The sequence below is a fragment of the Lepus europaeus genome, chromosome 8 (assembly GCF_033115175.1).
Source record: "Lepus europaeus isolate LE1 chromosome 8, mLepTim1.pri, whole genome shotgun sequence".
NCBI lineage: Eukaryota > Metazoa > Chordata > Mammalia > Lagomorpha > Leporidae > Lepus > Lepus europaeus.
This window is the reverse complement of record NC_084834.1, coordinates 62,580,694-62,602,398: the sequence shown is the minus strand read 5'-3', so window position 1 is coordinate 62,602,398 and position 21,705 is coordinate 62,580,694. Positions and strand designations below refer to the sequence as shown.

At 37.0% G+C, this 21,705-nt stretch overlaps 1 protein-coding gene across 1 annotated transcript in view; it reads right to left on the bottom strand.

Annotated features, from left to right (window-relative positions):
• Window positions 1-2,114: 2,114 nt before the first annotated feature.
• Window positions 2,115-21,705, bottom strand: part of NDST4 (N-deacetylase and N-sulfotransferase 4) — a 271,710-nt gene continuing 252,119 nt past the window's right edge. Inside the window, exons 8-13 of the mRNA XM_062199113.1 lie at window positions 18,462-18,585; window positions 16,472-16,646; window positions 9,074-9,244; window positions 7,956-8,065; window positions 4,089-4,191; window positions 2,115-2,234 (exon numbers count right to left, since the gene is read on the bottom strand). Coding sequence (XP_062055097.1) covers window positions 2,115-2,234; window positions 4,089-4,191; window positions 7,956-8,065; window positions 9,074-9,244; window positions 16,472-16,646; window positions 18,462-18,585 — 803 coding nt within the window. The remainder of the gene's footprint in view (window positions 2,235-4,088; window positions 4,192-7,955; window positions 8,066-9,073; window positions 9,245-16,471; window positions 16,647-18,461; window positions 18,586-21,705) is intronic.

Sequence of the window (21,705 nt, the reverse complement as noted above, 5' to 3'; positions counted from 1 at the left end):
AATCTCATAGCTCAGAGTCCCTTTAAGTGATTTATTAAGATGAAGATGAACTACAAAATAAAAAAAAAATGGTTTGTTGTCTTCATTGTTAAACTTATAAGAAAACATGTATGCATTGATTGAAATAAGCAATTACTCGAGTTTGGAGAAATTTTCCTCACAGATGTTTGTAGGTACGTCAATGATACTATATACATAGTTTAGAGAAAAATGAGGAAATGCAGAAAATAAGGCATATTTTAAGAATTCTGATGACAAGTTGGGCAACCTTGAATTACATGAATTTTACTTGATGTGAAAAATATCTGCCTTCCAGTCTATATTTTTCATCCCACTTGGGCAAAAATGTTAATCTTTATTTCAAGAAAATCATTAAATTTCAAACTGGAGGAAACTAGTAAACAAATAACCAAAACTCAGAACTCTAAATACACAATCGCAATGATTTATGTACGATGAAAGGTATCTGAGAAGCACAAGCTCACCTGGATAACAAGCTTGAGAATTTGAGAATCACAGTTAACAGTGGAACAACAAAAATAATAGTGATTTACATTCACCCATGCTCAAGAAAAATCCTTCATCTTTCTGAAAAAGATTAAGAGCTTCTAAGTCTGCTAGGAAAACAAACAAAAATCTTAATGATGTATTAATGCAAAGTTGGGATCTGAGACAAAAGATGTAAAAATCCTGTTTCTCTTTTAGAACACTCAGATTTTAATTGCTTGCTTAAAACAACAAAAACAAAGATCTTCATTTTGCTATTGAATCAATTACTCAAATTATAAGAAAAAGTAGTATTATTTGCAGACCATAGAAAAATTTCTCTGGAGGAAATGTGAATTGATGTATAATGTTACCAAAGTCTGTGTGATTTACTGTTCTGTTGAACAGTGTATCACTGAAAATATTAACAAAGCCATAATATATCATCATTGACAAATGGGATAAAATCTAACAAGCATGACAATGACTTCCAAATAAGACAGGGACCTACAACTCTATTAGAGGAAGAACCTCACTTCTTCTCTAGAAATTAACGATGGGTGGCATGGCTGAGAAATGGGTTTTAAGTTAGAGAAATAGTGAAATTTGAAGAGGTAAGTTTTAGATTATATTTCTTTGTTTAGATATGCTGTAAAAACATAATCTTCTACAATAGTAGATGTACTGGTATATATGAAAAATCCATGCTTTACAAAGATATATGTATATTACATAGAAGGCACAATGCCTTGGTGTTTTCAATTCATATCTTATCAATAAAGTTTTTTCTATCTTGAATAGTGAAAAAATATATGAATACTGCATCACTCTCAAGGTGGAAATGCCTAGATTGATTGTATGGTGCCATTGTGGATTCACTTATAAATGGCCTGCACCTGACAGTGATCCTGTGCAGTGCCAATTTCCTTAATGACCCCTTCCCCAAACTCCTGGACAGATTTCATTAAAACCACAATACTAAATTCACTGAGAATGGCATGCCTAGCCAGATAAAGTAGCAATATAAGTAGATTTGGGAAATTTCCCTTTTCCCAAGAGGAAACAGGTGGAAAACACACGAGGCTACAACAGTTTCTAAAGTCAAAGAAATTCATACAGACGAGTAACAACAGAGGAAAATATATGTGAAGTCAATAAAATAAAAAATACTGATTTAAAAATCAGAGTTTGGGATGATAGGATTCCTTTTCATAGCAAAGGAACAAATATCTATAAGTTAGCAAGGGGAAAATGTTAGCCCTTAACTCAGATATTGGTTTACTACTACCCTCATTTACAGACACTTCAATCTGGGTTATCAATCATACATAGAGTTGTTGAAAACTGTGGTTAACAGAGGAACTGAGCTGTGTAATGACCCTTACACTAGAAACTGGATAATGACACAAAATCCCACATTATTTCTGAAAAGCTTACACGGGATTAATGCTAGTAATTGCCAATCTGTGCATATATAACCATTACCATTTTAGAAAGAAAGATTGAAGAGAATTCACACAGTGCTCTGTTCCCAGTCACAGGTACAGGAAGGGGATGAATGTGGTGGGGTTCAGTCTTTCTACTTAACATTAAAAGTATCTTGAGAGACTCGGTTCTTGTCTCCAGTGCTATCTGACTTTCTGAAGCTCCTGTCTCAGCCAGGAGGGCAGAGGCTGCCCCAATCTATGTAGTAGTTTGGACAGTTCCACATTATGATCTCGGTAGTAGTTAGAGAGGAAAGTTCTAGACTGGAAAGCAAAAAAGAAAAAGAAGACTTGAAAAAAACTCATTCATCAAACATGATTGTGTAACATATTTTTAAAGGAATTTTGCTACAATATAGTTGAATACAAAATATTTGTTTATTATATTTTACTGCAAATATAACTCATTTTTATCCTTTGTAATGATATGACAAAAACACAGTTTTAAATTAAAAACAGGCCAAGATATATCCTCTAACATTATAGCATCTTTATTGTTGGATTCGTGAAGCCTACACAGAGAAAAATTGACAGCAGGAATATAACACTAGAGAAGAAAGAGCAAGGAGCCTGATGAGGCACTAAATCGACAGAAGTGAGTTCTGCAAAAACACATACATATTCTTTAAAAATTGGTCCATAGGATAAAAATTTTAAAAATCAGCATAAACAATCATAAAACTGAAATTTATGATTATAAAAATAAATTGCAGCATCACAAAGACATTTTACTTATTCATGTTTACAAATGGCCTACAGGTATAGGAAAAGATTCTCAATCACTAATCAGCCAGAAAATAAAATCAACTTTTCTTAATCATTAAGTGGTTTTTGCTCTGTACTACAATGAGGTCTCTGAAATTTGATTTTTTTTGTAACTCTTACATTATTAGTCAGTCTAAAGAGATTGGTCTTTATTAGAGAAATGATTTTAAAACATTATAAAATGTATCAATGGTCTTAATTTTATCTTTTAATGATATAGATTTCTAGAAAACAGAAAACTTATGCTTGAGCTTTCTCTCTGTATGTCTCTTTGTATTACCAACAAGCTAACTCGGTTCTGTATCTCTTTGATAAAATAGTGGAGGTGGACATTTTCCCTTTATAGTTAGAAGTGCCAATGGTACATTCATTGATTTCTCATCTGACAGAAATTTCATCATCTCTCTTAAGCTGTTACCAATATTTCAACAAAAATGGGTCTTTTTGTTCATAAAACTTCTTTAGCGACTTTTGTGTATACTGTGGAAATGGATTTAAGACAACTACATTCTGTTTTGGACCATTTGCCAGGCGTTTCATTATGATCTTCCCTTAAACCATATTGTAAACACTCAAAATTTGGGATAAGATGTTTACTATAGTAGTAGGAACATTATATCGATTTCTTGGCAGATTAAAGTGATTCCTAAAACCCGTTTGAAAATATTGAGTTCAAAGCTGTAGTGTAAGGACCTTCTGGCACTTCTGTCTCCATAGTAACGCTTCCATCACTTGTATCCTCCCTGGGCCCACCTTGCTATCATAGGAGAAATGCTTGTGCTGTCTGGCTGAGCTGATGCTGGCTAGGTTGCCAACCCTAGTCTGCCACATAAGGTATTTCTTCACATAGTTTCATTTGTATTGAGAAATCACTGCCCTTTTGTAATTTCATTTATCATTTTTATAATATCTATTTAAATCAGTGGCTATAATTTATTCATATTATAATAAATCTGGGGTCATAACAGTTTTATTTGTCGATCTTCTTCATTGTCTAGCTCAGTATCATGCATGGGGTACACATTGTATATATGTATTGAATATTTGAGTATACTAATACTATTTGTATATTTTATAGCAAACCACTCAATTACTAATTTATTTATGTAATTGCTTAGCACATTTGGAAAAAAACTATATTTCAGTAAGTATTTAGGTTTGAAGTGTATCAAGCATAAACAATTTTTAGGGATACATATTAATCCCATCTATCATGTTATTATCTGAATATATAAAATTATTTATTCCCAAAGAAAGAGCAGAAAAAAAGGGAAAACATTTCTGTGACTAATTTTGAAAGAGCTGTTTGCACAATTGTATGCCTGTGTAATTAAACTATTAGGAAAATATTACCTCTGGATCCATAGGTGGATATTTCCGGCCTTTGCCTTTTCCAAGGCATTTGGTCTTTCCTCCTTCCAGTAATTGACACCAAAAACCCTTTTGAGGATCAAACCTAAAATAAAACATACAATGATTATATATTGTAGACAGAATTTTCAGTGAGAGAGCCTCAACAGAGGATAAGTGAAATATACTTTTGCACTGATTTAATTTAATTTTTTCTATGGGTAATTATTCAACTGATTTGAGAGCAGTTAAACATATATTTAAGTAGCTCTAATCAAATAAAAAAAGAATATAAATCTGTAGACAAATTTATTTATTTATTTTATAGAGAGGGAGATAGAAAAAGATAGAGATACAAAGAGAAAGAGAGAGAGGTCTTCCATCTGCTGATTCACTTCTCAAATCTGGTAACTGCCAGGGTTAGGCCAGGCCAAAACCAGGAGCCAAGGCTGAAATCCAGGTCATTTATGTAGAGGGCAGGAACCTAAATACTTGAGCCACCACACCATCTGTTGTATTGTAGGATATGCAGTAGCAGGAAACTGAAATGGAAACTGGAGCTGAGATTTGAACTCCAGCACACTAATACAGAATGTGAGTTTCCCAGGGCTGGCGCTGTGGTGCAGCAGGTTAATGCCCTGGCCTGAAGTGCCAGCATCCCATATGGGCGCTGGTTCAAGACCCGGCTGCTCCACTTCCAATCCAGCTCTGTGCTTGCGGCCAACGGAGGAGTGAACATCAGATGGAATAGCCCCCCCCCCCCCCCCCCCCGTCTCTGCCTCTCCTTCTCTCTGTGTGTAACTCTGACTTTCAAATAAGTAAAATAAATCTTAAAAAAAAAAAAAAAAAGAATGTGAGTTTTCCGACTGCTGTGCCAAATACCCATCCAGGGTAGGATAACTTTAGGTTGAAATTATTGAAAATCCTATTTTACTTATGAATCAATAAAAAAAAAAAATCAAGACCCAAGGCTAACATTGTGGCATAGTACACTAGGCCTCTGCCTGTAGTGCTGGCATCCCATATGGATGCTACTTTGGGTTCTAGCTGCTCCTCTACTGATCCAGCTCACTACTTGTGGCCTGGGAAAGGCCAAGTGCTTGGTCCCCTGCACCCATGTGGGAGACACAGAGGAAGACCTTGGCTCCTGGCTTAATATCTTTCCAGCTCCAGCCTTTACGGCCATTTGGAGTGTGAATCAGCAGAAGGAAAACCTCTCTCTCTTTCTGTCTCTCCTGCTCTCTGTAACTCTGCCTCAAATAAATAAATAAATAAAATATATATTTTTAAAATCAAGACACAATAATCAAAACTGCAGCCAATATATAAAGAACATTTAGGATATTTTATTTATTTATTAATGTGATTTCCTTGGCAAAAGATATCAACAACTTTCTTTGAACATTTCAATCATATATTAAACAGCTTCAATGTAGTAGCATAGCTATGCTTCTCAAAATATAAGCCTAATTAAATCTTACAGTTCAGAAAATGTATTAGTTTTTAAATGGTTCTATTTTTTCAAAGAAAGGAAATGAATATTGTAAAAATATAACTTTTTTTTCACACAGCATGAGACAGGTTATACAAACGGTGAGTGGAAGATTAGACAACACTTCTGTTCTTTTTTGAAGGCTGAAAATCCTATTAGATAATTCAGGTCCATATACTCTTATGAAAAGAAATATAATGCTGCTTTGCTCCTATGGCTGCACTAAGTTTTAGAAGAAAGGATTTGTGACCTAATTATTTTTGTTTAAAGTTAAATATGCAAGAATTTTTGTGTACGACTAACAAGACAGGAAACAAAATGAAATAATGAGTCAAACAAGAAGGAAAATTTTAAATGTATTACTATGGGACTTAGTGTACACATAAAACATTGAACAGGTTTGCAGTTTTGTTGCTCAGCAGATGTTTTAGAAGGATGACGCCTAATTGACTGGGATGTAAAGTTAATTAGTTTCAGAATATTTTGTTGCCCTGGGCCCATTCCTATAATACCAGTGCACCTGCAATTTGCCTCTGCACATATGTGAACTCATTTAAGGAGAGAAGGAAATTTTCCTCACAGTTCCCTGCCCAACCTATTATTAGAGACCTGATCCTTGCAGTCCAGGTTGTCCTAGTACATGTTATCAATTAAAATTTAATATATCACCAGTTAAATGGATAAGAAGAAAACAGAGTCACTTCCAACCAGGACTTTTCAATCTGCTCCCTGCCTATCAGAGAGCTTTCTCTGGTTTTCTTTAATTTCCCAAGAGGAGAAACAATTCCGCATGCTGTGCAAAATGAGATGGGGAAGTAAGGCACAATGGCTCCCCTAAACAGCATTTTCTGCCTCAGAATGAGAATATTTAATTGCATTAAGGTAAAATACAGCTCTGGCAACAGAGCCAGGATATTTACACATGCACTGAGCATATCTCCCTTCTCTGCTTTCAGGTACTGCTGATGTCTCAGGGTGGGCTGCCATCTCTCCTTGCTCTCCATAGCAGCAGTTGTAAGGCAGGGTTTAGTACAACCTGAGGATGACAGCTATCCAGCGTACTGAAAGTGGTTTTTAAATATAGAGTTGTGATAACCTTGAATCCAAATTATTTTGCAGTCTCGGTTTCATTTATTGCATTGGCAACTTTATGAACCTTAAGTCTAACAAAGGACATTAATCCTCCCAGTTATATCAATTCATTGCTTTATGATTTTATTTTAGTAGGCATGAAATTGTGAAATTAAGATGCCAAGCCTTTCTCAAATAATTGTTAGGCAACTTTTAGAGCAGGGGTTGTTTGCCATTCAAGTTCTTTTATTACACTGAACACCCCAATAATCATTAATTTTTGTGATGTGTGAGACACAGTGAAAAACTTCATATTTTGTCCTTGTTTGTAATCTCTCCTTCAAAAGTATGATTTTTTTAAACTTTTATTTAATGAATATAAATATGATTTTATGGTTATCGAAACATAAGCAACTATTTCTAGTAAACAGGATAAAACTGTTACCTAAACTGCTGCTGAGAGTGAAGATCCAATATCAACAACAATTCATGCAAATCATATTAGAAGAAGCTTGCCCACTTAAACAACAGGAGCATGCCTTGTGTTGTTATTTCCACGTGTAAGTAAAAACTTCATTAAAGTTGCTTTAGTGGATAAAGAACAACCAAATCTTATTACCACTTTCTCTGCTCCTTCATTATCCACTCTAATTGTCTAATTGCTGGTTTTAACCTGCTGTGACCTGGGAAGTTATATAATCAGACTTGTTTGAATTTTGTCTAAAATGTAATAGGTTCTGTATTAGTCCTTATAGGGCAGTCTTTCAGAAGTAAAGTACATGCCTTTTTACAGAATGTTTTGGCTGCTAGAAAGTTTCGGGATTTTAGAGGGGTTGTTATTTTTAACAAATATTTTCTTCATTTTTAATTCACTTAAGATGTGTTTTATTTTCCCAAAACATTGCAATAGTAGCTCTCATAAGCATTTCATTTCTATCCTGCAAATTACCCAGAAGAAAGGGCTGTAACTTTTCACCTTTTTAACCTCAATTCCTAAGACATTTTCTGTTTGGAGTAGGTAGGCAAAAAGTTTACTTAACCAAAATGATATTAATAAAAAGCTCACAAAAAGAGAAATTTGTCATAAAGTAAAATATCTGTAAGATAACAGTGTATAGGATAAAGTGCTCCCGGCATTCACAAGGGAGACACAACATGAATAATGAAAATATTCCTTTGACTGCTTTTGAGTAGCATAATGATGTAGAAATTCATAGCTGGTATTAATGATGCTATATGCACACCTACCAGTGATAAATTATGATGGAAAATAATGGAAATGAAATCGAGCATGAGAATAGACTCACGTTAGTGCTTCAGAGTAATTATAATGCGGTGTCACTCCCAGAAACTTCTGGACTTCATCCATCACTGTAGCTGGGTCAGATCTCAACTGCTGTCCATCAATAATTAGTAACTGTAAAGTCAAAAATAATCACTTTATTAAGAAGAAAACTGTATGAGTAGAGGGAGCTGCTCCCCTGACTTGGTACAGTATTACTAAATTAGGTCACGGTGAAGGGAAGAAAACAAACACTTCTGAGAATATCTAGTGATATTTCCTATATTTGTGTCTTTCTTAATAAACAATAATTAAACTTTTCTATTGGCATAGTTTCTGTGTGACTTAACAAGTCACAACACTTACCTTATTTCACTGTAAATCAGAAATAAACACAGCTAGTTTCCTTTATTTTCAGTGGAAATTACATCTGCAATGTAATCTGATACTTATCCAGCCTACCCAATCCCATGGGCTAACCCTTGAGCAAAGGACTGTGAAACAGTGGGCATCCAGATGAAAATTAACCGATTATTCCCCACTCCCCAAGCTCTTCTTAAAACCCATGAAAAGAAGGGGAGAAATCGTTGTTCCTGTTTTTTGATTCAATTCCCTAGAATAACAGAATTATCTGAGCAATATTAAAAAATGACAATACTGAATTTCTTGCTGGAGCTCCAGTTGTGCAGAGCTGAAATGGATATGTTAAGGGCATGGGTGCTTTCCTCAAATCTTGTTTCTTCTGTTCTGTGTTCCTGGAGCTGCTAAAACATGTTCCGTTTTACAGTCTATCATGTGACCTCCTTATAAGGACAGACACCTAGTGGGAATCTACATGCATACGGTGCTCCATAATGTTATTGTCTAACTCACTGCTTGACAAGTAGTTGAGAGTGGTTTCCAATGAATCTCATCATTTTATAACAGCTACTATTTAAAAGAAGACTCTCTAGAATGTGTTTCAGAGCCAATCAACAATTACCTAATAGTATTATTGCAATCAAATGGCTAAAAACCCTCATATTGTCCTAACTTTTCATTGTCTCTGATTATAAGTGTGGTAATGTTAATTCACATTTTCTCTTTGACGTCTCACTGTAATCATGATATAATATGCAGAAGTAGCTAAGTTTGGAGTTTTACCTGAGAAGTGTCGAAGTAAGTCAGCCATCTCTCTATGTGCACTGCATACCATCCAGGAATGAGGCATCTTCTCTGCAAAGCCTTTAAGTCAGATGGGGCCCAATGACCAGTTGTAATAACTTCATAGAAATTAAATCTCAAGGCAGCTGGATCTTCATGTGATCGTTGGTGCTTTAAGAAGATAGTAGACTGTAGAGTCAGTATTTTATGCCCCAGTAGGCATGTGCATATGTGTGTGAGTTCTGTGAGTATATGTTTTATGTGGATGTGTGTGTGTGTGCTCATTGTATGTGTCGAGGTGGATTTGTATACGTGTCTATGTCTCCTTCATTACACAAAATAATAAAGATTCATTACTTGACTTTAGAATAGAAAATATGGCAAAGGCCCCCTATACGAAAACAGGCATCACCATATTGCTTTTATTAAAGTACAAGTCTTTACTGCATGTTATAAGCTAAGCTTATTGTTATCTTGATGTCTACAATGTTTAGAGGCAAGACAGAGGCAGAATACAAAGCATTTCTTCATGAATCTGATCACATGTGAAAATATGTCAGGAGTCAGGACAATCAAGCCTGCTGAAGAGATACTTAGATGGGTAAGAGTAGGCTTCTATGTTATACAGCCCATTGGTTCATTACAGGTGCACCTGCAGGTTCTGACAGTTTCCCAAGATCCCTGTGTGGCAGGTAGTACAGGTAAGGAGAGAGAGGGTAGCTATTCTTTATGTTTGTTTGGGTGTCATTCATGCTGATATTGCCCAATATCCTATTTTTTTTGTTCTTCCATGGGTTTCTACCTAGCCTTGCTGATTTTCAAATACTGCAACTTTTTTCCCCTCAACTCCTCTGTCCTTCACGCTAACCCACCATTGGCCAGGAAAGAGCAAGCCCAACTCAATGAGTGTTGAATTTCGTTGAATTTCTTTTTCTTCCTTCCTTCCTTCCTTCCTTCCTTTCTCTTTCTTCCTTCCTTCCTTCCTTCCTTCCTTTCTCTTCCTTCCTTCCTTCCTTCCTTCCTTCCTTCCTTCCTTCCTTCCTTCCTTCCTTCCTTCCTTTCTTCCTTTCTTTCTTTCTTTCTTTCTTTCTTTCTTTCTTTCTTTCTTTCTTTCTTTCTTTTTTTGACAGGCAGAGTTAGACAGTGAGAGAGAGAGACAGAGAGAAAGGTCTTCCTTTTTCTGTTGGTTCACCCCCCCAAATGGCCATTACAGCCAGTGCACTGTGGCAATCTGAAGCCAGGAGCCAGGTGCTTCCTCCTGGTCTCCCATGCGGGTGCAGGGCCCAAACACTTGGGCCATCCCCCACTGCCTTCCCGAGCCACAGCAGAGAGCTGGACTGGAAGGGGAGCAACTGGGACAGAATCCAGCATCCCAACCCGGGGTGCTGGCGCTGCAGGCGGAGGATTAGCCTAGTGAATCGCGGTGCCGGCCGAGAGCTGAATTTCAAAATCAATACAACTTCACAAGCATTTATTAAGTTCCTTCATAAAGCAGAAACACTGCAATAGGTTCTGGAAATAAAAATTATATAATCATAATCATAATGCATAATCATTATCTTCAAATGAATCAAATCTAGTGTGGGAGACAATAGATTGTAATAAGTCCTTTATTAGACTATAGATGAATGTTACTTGCTGTGACAGCAAGACCAATAAGTCTGTAATTCTGACTGAAAGGTGGACATTTTTCAATGGCTGAAGATTTTGAGTTAAAATGTAACAAGAAAGGTTTTGGTGATCAGAAACAACATGGAAACTAAGAGAAGTTTATCATCTACAGTAAGTTTGAGTCAAAGTAGATAATGTATGTGGATAATTGAATTGCTGTTAAGAGTTATCTAAAAGTGAAAATGAAAAAAATCTAGTACAGGGTATGGATACAAGTGTTTTATCAGGGTGAAGCCTGATGAAATTGCTTAAAAACAGGTGTCATGAGTGAGTAATGGGCCTTATGTGTGAGTTAAAAGTAAATAACTAGAAATAACTAGAAAAGTAAAGATGACTAGAGAATAATGAATAATTAAAGAGTAATAAGGCAGTGGCAAATTGCTGGGGTTAGTAAAAGTCCCCATATTATTGTAACTATTGACATTGTTACTTGTGTTTGTATTATTATATAGTATATGGAAATTATACAATTCATTCAATTAACAAGATACATAGAATTTATGTGTCTTGAATAAAGAATTATAAACATTCTGTGTATTAGCATTTCTATTTAAAGAAATGATAATATTGATATGTGCTGCATTGACTTATACTACTTTAGCACCAACTTTTTTTATATTCCTGAAACTAAGTAGATTAGCACAAAAATATGACCAGAAAGTCACAAAGGGACATATTTTATGTAAAAAAAAAGCACTATAGCTTCTTTGTGAGGCCCATTATAAAAATATGGCATAGAAATTACAGAGGCAGGTGACATTTGTAGGAGTATCTGAATTACACATGCTGAGCTTTGGATTTATGGTATTTACTGAATAGACAGGGCTAGCTAAGTAATAGGCTACATTATTTTGAAATGTGGAGCACTTTTACCAATATGACAATAAAAAGTATTATCAGAAAAAATAATTCCTTTCAAACCTGTATATTCAAAGGATTTATTTGAAGAGCCAGGCACATAGAAGAACCTGCATCATATAGATTCTCTTTTATTTAAATTGATTCCTCTATGTGGGAAAATAATTAATTTAAAACTGCTATAAGTACTGCACATGATTTCTACTAGGAAAATATTGACTATTTCCCTTGAATACCTGAATTCAACACTTTTAATTAAGATTTACCTTCAATGCTTTTGGCACAATTTTTGGAAATAAGTTTATCTTGCCTTGCAGTGTGAGTTTTCATAAAGTGAGAAAGGCATATTTTTGTATCTTATGGGAAATAATGATTCATAGATTCTGATATGGTAATTTATGAATCTTGTTTCAAATCCAAGTACTTCACTTAGATTCCCAACTACTTGCAATACCATTTGTAAAGTCATATTTTTTTCTGTCCAATATTATTTGCTTTCAGCAATACATATGTATTGAAGACATTTTAAAAATTCAGGAAAAAGAAGGAAAATAACTTTATTAAACTTATTTTCCTCTTTAAAAATTTCCTATCAGTTTTTATCTTAGCATCCATTTCTATGTGTGTTAAATATACACATACACAAAATGCACTCACATGTTTGGGATTTTGGTATATATATATATATATATATATATACTGCTATCACCACAAATTCAATTGTCAATTTCAATAAGGCTGTCATAACTGTAGTCGACTATACACTTTTGCAGTCAACTTTATCCCACACTCATGTACAAAGATTTGAAGCTCCCCTTTTTCTCTCCTCAAAATGTTACTTCCCAAAACTATCATCTTTCTTTGCATCAAATTGTCTGATTCCAGACTGGCCAAAAGAAGATCATCATGGTCACTTCAGTGTGTCTATCCCGTACCTTTGAGTTGACCAGCATGTGCTGTCCCCCAGGTTTCAGCATGCTGGGGACCTAAACAAAGGCTATTTTTTTTTTTTTTTGAGAGGCAGAGTGGACAGTGAGAGAGAGAGACAGAGAGAAAGGTCTTCCTTTTGCCGTTGGTTCACCCTCCAATGGCCGCTGCGGCCGGCGCATCTCGCTGATCCGATGGCAGGAGCCAGGTGCTTCTCCTGGTCTCCCATGGGGTGCAGGGCCCAAGCACCTGGGCCATCCTCCACTGCACTCCCTGGCCACAGCAGAGAGCTGGCCTGGAAGAGGGGCAACTGGGACAGAATCCAGTGCCCCGACCGGGACTAGAACCCGGTGTGCCGGCGCCGCAAGGCGGAGGATTAGCCTAGGTAGCTGCGGCGCCGGCTTAAACAAAGGCTATTGAGTGAATCCAGTGGGCCTACAGACTTGGAAGACTTCAAGTAGATAATGTTTATTTTTAGTAATTGATACATAAAATTTAACATTTTCTTTAACAGGATTGTGGAAAAAAAGCCACATTATTTTATCTGTGATTTTAATGCCAATAAAAATCAGTTATTTTCCAGTTTTTTGAAAAAGAAAATTTTTATTAATCATGATATGAAGTTGACATAACATCCTATTAGAATTGGATTAGGACAAACAATGTTGCTACAAAATTTATATCAAATGTCCAAATTCAGTTTTTTTAGATGTTTCAGATATATCCAAATGTTTATGTTCACCAGCACATCAAAAATAATAGTAGTGTTAGTCTTACCACTAGAACTTGTCATTTAATGAGGGAATAACTGAAACTCTTTTACTGATTGGAAACATTTTAATTATGGTTTATAGCTGTTCCCTTTGTTCTATACAGTTAATATTATGCTTTCTAAGATATATTTCTAGGAGCAGGCATTTAGTTTGGTGGTTAAGACATCCACATTCCAAATCAAGTGCTCAGATCCAAAGCCCGCATCAGCTGCCTGACTCCAGCTTCCTGCAAATACAGATCCTGGGAGGCAGCAGCCGATGGCTCAGTAATTGTCTTCCTGCTGCCCGTGTAGTATATCTGGTTGGAGTTCCTAGCTCCTAGCTTTGGTCTGACCCAGTCCTTGTCTTTGCAGGCATTTAGGGAGTAAACCTGCAGATATAGCCTCTATCGCTCTCTCTCTCTCTCTCTCTCGCTCTCTCTCTCTCTCAAAAATAAAGAATTAAAAATAAAACACATTTGTGTTTATTAAACTATTTCCAGTAGCCATCCTTTCCTGGATCTTCAGAGGACCTATTACCTATATCTCTCCTTAACTTTATCTCACTTTTTCCATAAAAGTTTTTCATCTTAATTCAAATCATCACCACCACATAATTTACTTTCCTTGACCTCATGTACACTTCCTTGTAGTTAGCATGTCTTATTTTTCCCCTTCAAAATCACACTTCTGAGTCTTTTGCAATTGGTCCCTTTATTTCTTCATCCCCACCTAATTATTTCTTGATCAAATTCACTTATTTTTGCTCTTTTCACTCTGCTGTTAGGGGCTCCACTTCTCTCCACATCTTTCATTTTTTTATTTACTTTTTTTTTTTAAAGATTATATATTTGAGAGGTAGAGTTAAAGACAGTGAGAGGGAGAGACAGAGAGAAAGGTCTTAGTTCCATTGGTTCACTCCCCAAATGACAGCAACGGCTGGAGCTATGCCATTCTGAAGCCAGGAACCAGGTGCTTCTTCCTGGTCTCTCATGTGGGTGCAGGGGCCCAAGGACTTGGGCCATCCTCCACTGCCTTCCTGGGCCACAGCAGAGAGCTGAATTGGAAGAGGAGCAACCGAGACTAGAACCCCACGCCCATATGGGATGCTGGTGCCACAGGTGGAGGATTAACCTACTGCACCACCGCACTGGCCCCCACATCTTTCATTTTAAAGAAAAAACTTCAGCCGGCGCCGCGGCTCACTAGGCTAATCCTCCGCCTTGTGGCGCTGGCACACAGGGTTCTAGTCCCGGTTGGGGCGCCGGATTCTGTCCCAGTTGCCCCTCTTCCAGGCCAGCTCTCTGCTGTGGTCCGGGAGTGTGGTGGAGGATGGCCCAAGTGCTTGGGCCCTGCACCCCATGGAAGACCAGGAGAAGCACCTGGCTCCTGCCATCGGATCAGCGTGGTGCGCTGGCCGCAGCGCGCTACCATGGCGGCCATTGGAGGGTGAACCAACGGCAAAAAGGAAGACCTTTCTCTCTGTCTCTCCCTCTCTGTCCACTCTGCCTGTCAAAAATAAAAATAAAAATAAAAAAAATTAAAAAACTTCAAGGCTGCTATTATAGCATAATTGTTTTATTTCTTATTAGCTCATTGGCACTGTCATTTCCACCTCCACTTGGCAGTCTGCCGTCTCTTGGATTCTGTGTTCCTATGCTCCTGGTTTTTTTCTTTTTTTCATCAATTTGGCTGTATTTTCTTGCCTCTGTTGCTGCTTCATCCTGCTTTGCACTTACATCTCTAAACCTTCTGCTGGAGTGATTTAATTATTTTTGTGGCTATTACTTCATATCTCTGATTCATAAATCACTGTTTTTGTCCCAGACCTCTCCCCAGGGTCAGCTTATGTTACTGTTCCTTTTGGTTAAGGCAACGCTCTATCCAAGTCATGGTCATCACCTGCACTTCTTTAGCCCAGCACCTCTCACTCCACCCCACTCCACCTGGATTCTTTATTGATTCCTTTTTTCATGAGAGTGTGTGTTCATGACTTCCAAATGCTCAGATAGAAAATTAACTCAACCTTGATACTGCTACCTCAACATATTCTCAACATGTCCTCTAGATTTTTGTTTGTTTGTTTTTTTGACAGGCAGAGTGGATAGTGAGAGAGACAGAGAGAAAGGTCTTCCTTTTTGCCGTTGGTTCACCCTCCAATGGTCGCTGCGGCCGGCGCTTCACACTGATCCAAAGCCAGGAGCCAGGTGCTTCTCCTGGTCTCCCATGCAGGTGCAGGGCCCAAGCACTTGGGCCATCCTCCGCTGCCTTCCCGGGCCATAGCAGAGAGCTGGCCTGGAAGAGGGGCAACCGGGATAGAATCTGGCGCCCCAACCAGGACTAGAACCTAGTGTGCCGGTGCTGCAAGGTGGAGGATTAGCCTGTTAAGCCACAGCGCCGGCCATGTTCTGTAGATTTTTTTAATGATTTATTTATATATTTGAAAGAGTTACAGGGACGATGGGGAGAAAGAGACAGAGAGAGAGAGAGAAAGAGAGAGAGAGAGAGAGGAGAGAGAGAGATATTACATCAGCTGGTGCACTGGCCAAATGACTGCAACAGCCAAGACTGACCCAGGCCAAAGCCAGGAGCCAGGAGCTTCATTAAGGTCTCCTTAGTGGGTGCAGGGTCTCAAATACTTGGGCCATCTTTGTTGCTTTCCCAGGTGCATTATCAGGGAGCTGTATGGGAAGTGGAGCAGCCTGGGCTTGAACTAGTGCCCATATGGGATGCTGGTGTTGCAGAGGGCAGCTTTACCTCCTATGCCACAGCACTGGCCCCAGGTTCTATAGATTTTAATCCTGAAACATCTCTTTATACTTTATTCTTCATTCAGTTTCTACTTAACTATCTTTACCTTTTCTACCTTCACTTTGTCTTCAGCACTACGGCAAGAGACTTTAATTCAATATCTCTGAATGGTCATTTGTCATGCTCCAATCTATTCTTCAAATAGCAGATGATACAAAAAGTTTTTTAAATGAAATCTAATCATCTCACACTGGTGGCTCTTTTTCAAAGGCTTTCAGTTGCTCAAAAAATGCAGCCCACATGGTGTTCTCTTAACACCACCTCCTGCTGGTCTCCTCCAAAAGTTCTCCACTAGTCACATCTCTTCATTGCATCTGGGCTTTTTATTAATGGTTCACTATTATTTATATTAAAGCTCTGAACATATTTACTGCTCATACCTGGTACCAGGAGTATGCCCTGTCTGAGGGGTCGATGAGGATGGTGATGATCTTGGCTTTGGGGATAAGAGATGCAGCTCGCTTTGGAGCTTCCTCCGAATGAAAGTAATTAGCACTCTTTTCAAACAGAAAGTCACTGGTGATGTTGGATGGGGTAGGGAAGAAGTCCATATACCTGAAGGCAGAGAACAACAATTAATCTAATATTTCTTTCGTGTCATACTTTGAATAGGAAATACTTCGAGCATGTTTATATTAGTTCATTAGTTCATACCAGTTTCTGATCATTGTGCTGTAATACCTAAACAGTGGATATTCCATATGCTTTATTGTGCCATCTGAAATATTTTGGTTCTGATGACACATTTTGAGGAAGGGAAGAAGTAAGATGGAATAAGGAGGCTAATAAGGAGCAGAGGGTGAGATTCTGTGCTATGAGCTATCTGAAACCAAATCCAGAAACATTAAGCTTACTCCTGACAAGCAGAAACTTAAATGCAGAAATTCTTAAGGTGAGATTAAAATTCACAAGACTGAAATAAGTGTAAATCAAAAGAGTTACAAAATTCCAAATAGATCAGGGCATTTTTGCTCTGCTTTTTAACTTCTGCATAATTTGTTGTCTGTGTAGCAATGTGAACACATTATAGTCTATCTAGAATAATTAAGGGGATATTTCCTGCCAGTTGATCCTGTGGTGCCTCAGCAGGTTCATTCCTCCATATGTTGTCAGAACGTTCCTCTGCTTGTAGATTATGGAATCAATATGTTCTGAGGTTAATTCAGTGCAAAACTTTAATGATGTGTGTAACCCTTCTCGTATTTCCTCACTTCTCTAAGCCTTAAATGTTTTAGATGTAAATAATGAGAGCAATTAAGAAGTCATATAAGACTTGTTTTCATCTCTGACATTTGTTATTATTTTCCCCAAATGTGGGGTGATAAAAATACCATCTATATTTCTGCTTAATTGTTTGTGTTCCATTTGAGCTCTCAAATATAGAAGAAAAAAATGCTGTCATACTTCGGAAAATTTCAATGCAATTCCAAAATGTATTTAGCCTCTTAAAAGTAACATAGGATAGTAATACCTTAGATGCTGAGTGTAAACATTGCTACTCATGATGGGAAGCCAGATCTGTTCACTTGTATCAACCCTGCTCAACCCTAAAAGAAATGGCTCTTTAACTGAGGGCAGTCTCACGTGTGACGATGTCATAAAGAGAGATCTATAAATGTATGCATTGAAGGGCAGTTTCCTTGTGTGAGATTTGTGTTATTTACCTGGGAACTAGAAATGAAATACAAGGCCATATTTTCTTGGAAAACTAGGATACAGCTTGAAAAAAAATCACCACAGTGAAGATCATTCCATAATCAGTATTATTCTGTTTTAGCATATGGGTATATTTTGATTTTTAATTTATTTTATAATTTATGAAGAGCTAATTAATGTTTCTTTATTCATGTGTCTGACTAGAATTGATTTGGTTTCTGAAATGCTTTGCAATTAGTTTCCTGACAAATATCAGCCCATAATATAATATAACATATATGCTTTATATGATTAGTGAAGATACATGTCACAGAGTATAAAATAAAGCAATCTATTGATTTATTCATTTCCTCAAGTATCATTGTGAAGACAAATTGTTTAGTAAAAAAAGGCACAGTAAAATAATAGTATGCTTAAAGAGAATTTTAAATATCCTTATGAATAATTCTGATGACAAATATTCCATAAAGTTATTTATTCAGTCTTATTAATTTACCAGAGAAATATTATCATTATTTCACTGTCCAAATGAAATTACAGGCAACACTGATTAAAATATCATCATTACAAATCAATTTCTAATTCAATGTGGTAAAATTCAACATCATGAATTTATTTGGTAATTATGCAGATGCCACGCATACATCCATAATTGCTCTGTAATGACTGAGCATGTGTTTAACAATGGATTTTATTTTTTGTTATTTATCTTACCAGTCAATTCCCTTGTGATAATTGTTGCCATTAAAGAATTGAACTTCCTCAAATGTTTTTGGGCTTGGGAGATTGCTGATGATAGAAGGGTGCATAAGAAGAAATAAATAAAGTGCTGTTGTTCCTGTTACAGAAAAGAAGGGTAAGGTTATATGGCAGCAAAAGAATAAACAAAATATTAGTTGAAAATTTTGTTTGCTCAAAAACTAATATGGAAAATCTTTCCACTATCAAAAGGATTTCCTCAAAATCAATTTGGTTCTTTTTTTGTGGCAACAATTTAATTGCTCTTATATTAGTGTCTGTGATTCTATCTATGTAAAAACCTAGTTTTCTTTAGGACATAGCCAAAGTGAAGTGGACTGATGACCCAGCTGTCATAGGACTTCAGAAATCCTGAGGATCAGTTTCCCTCCTGGAACCAGTTGAGTGGCTAAGTATCAAGAGCACAAGTGTCTCCATCTCTTTTTCTGGTATCAGGCACAGTACCTAAACTTGAGGGTCTTCAGTTAACAGCCAAACTCAGATTAATTAAACCAAAATATACAGCAGAGGTCAATGTGTTACTGTCTATATAATTCTGAAATATTGATTAGTGATAAATCACAACAAGACATATTTTCTGCCCTCAATAAACTCAAGTGCCTGTGTGGACCTGGGTCAAGTAAGGAAATAATTGCAATGCAGTGAGAAAGGTGCCATAATGAGAGATGGCCAGGTGTTAGAAAAAAAATGGATGATACAGACATGGAAAGTCAGTGATGTGTTCTAGGAAGAAATGCATTTTTAGGCTGTCCCTTACAAATGTGTTATTGCAGTGCGCCAGCCGCAGCGGCCATTGTGGGGTGAACCAACGGAAAAAGGAAGACCTTTCTCTCTGTCTCTCTCTCTCTCTCACTGTTCACACTGCCTGTCAAAAAAATGTGTTATTAACAAGTGTGGGAGAATAGGAAAGGATCAAGAACAACTGTCATTTGAACCCACACCTGTCCCTCTCCCCGGCATGTTGGACACTCAAGTGTGATGACTGAGGCAGTAGGCTGAATCAGATCAGCTTTCAAACCTTCTTAATGTGCACGTCCTAGAAATCTCAGATGTAATTTCTAAACCTTATTTTCCTTGGAGCCAGTCAGAGACTGTGGGCTATAGCAGCAAGGCCACAGAATGACTGGATCATTACAGCTGTCATAAATCAAGGCTTCCCTTCTTGAAAAGGTCAATCCTTTAGCACAGGGGAGAGTGTGTTGGATGTCTCAGCCCTAGGAGAGAGGAGGATAAGCTACACAGGTGAGATGACAGATCAATTACCATTGCAGCTAGGGATCTGGAAGCAGAAAAGATCAGAAGAGGGCTGGAATTTTGTTCTAATGTACCTTGGCTTATATGAGCAAAGGCTATTGTGCTTGAAATATTAAGACTGCCACTGTATGATCCTAGCAGCTTTACCTGATCACCAAGATTGCAAGTGATTTGAATAGCTAAAGGACAGAAAGTCACAATAGATCTACAGTGACCAATCACCGTGGATAGAAGACATTAAAATATCTAGAATGGGTGGCTCCTAGTGAAATGAGATGGCAAAAAATTAATAAATGCATTATGCAGATTTGCTTACTAATTTAAGACTTAACAAATATAGGATCAAAATCATACAAATCACTGAAAAAGACACCAAAATCTGAAAGAAACAGAATTTATTAAGAACTGAATTAGAAGGGCAGGCGTTGTGGTACAGCAGATTTAAGCTGCAGCTTGCAAAACAATGGTATCCCATGTCGCAGTGCCAGTTTGGATACTGGCTGTTCTGCTTCTGATCTAGCTGCCTAAAGATTTACGTGGGAAAGCAGCAGAATATAGCCTGAGTGCTTGGGATTCCGATACCCACCTGGGAGAACAAAATGGAGTTCTTGGCTCGAGCCTTCACCTGGGCCCAGACCTGCATGTCAGAGCCAATTGGGGAGTGAACCAGTGGATGGAAGATCTCTTTATCTTTCTGTCTTTCCCTTTGTCTCTGTCACTTTGCCTTTCAAATTAATAAAATAAATACTTTAAAAAAATGGAATAAGAGGCCTGAAGGCAGATATAAAAAAAATAATACCTTGAAAAGAATGAAAAATTCAAACATAAAAATTGAGGGTTGAGAGAAGTCTTGAAGAACTGATTATATTTGCTCCTGAAAAATAACAGGAATTTACAGAAAATAAAAATAAGAAAAAATATTTCAAATCCAAAAAATCAATTAAAAGTAGAATAGTTGCTAGGAGTGAATGTAGAATTTGGAATGATTCTTTTTAATAGTTTTTAAGATAGGATTTATATAAAAGTATCTAAAATATGATGAGAATGGGGAGGTGAGAGAGAGAGGTAGATTTTTGGTATACATAAGAGATCTGAGGGAAATGAGAATTTACTGTCACTGAGGTGTTGAATGTAGATGGACGATACATATATAAAGGAACATTTTTGAATTATTGCTGAATATGCAAAACATATACTTTTTATCTCACTGACTAGTATGTAGAAATGTTAGTCACCCTTGTGGTTACAGAATTTTACCCAGATTTTCCCTTGGCAACGGCAATTTGTTTATGTTCTGAGTTCTAGTCCTTCTTGCCATTAGGAGCAGGAAGAACATGAGGACAGACTGACAGACAGGTAGCAAGTGAGAGTGTTCTCATGTAAGGAAGGAGATTCTTGCTTGATTAGGCCCACTATCTCAAAATACATATACGTTCCTATTGTCACCCATGTTTTCACCTATTATTGTCATTTATTTTAATCCAATTTCTTTGATACAAATGTTTCATGGGAGAAGAGGTCTCACATTCTGTAACAAAATTTTTATTCTATATGATATGCAATCAACTTGTCTTCAATATTTTTAATGTTCTAGGATAAGTCAACCAATCATGAGAAATTCATATTCACAGTAGGAATACTGGTCTTCTGGAAGATTCAAGGCCAATGAATTAAAACATTGGAATTATTGTGTTACATTTAGTCCTATTAGAAGTCCTCTTTTATAATGGATAAGTCTGAAATTTGACTTTGAATGACAAAGAATATGTATCTGTCTGAGGGATAATGGAAGTACTCTACCTTGATGCCCAGTGCTTTCGGTCCAGGAATGCCACCATGTTCACTTACTTCTCTTCCTCCTGTCTTTATTCCCTGACCCACTTCCAGATGGTGGGAATTTCTTTTAAGATTCAGCAATGGCAAATTGGGGTATCACAACTCTCAG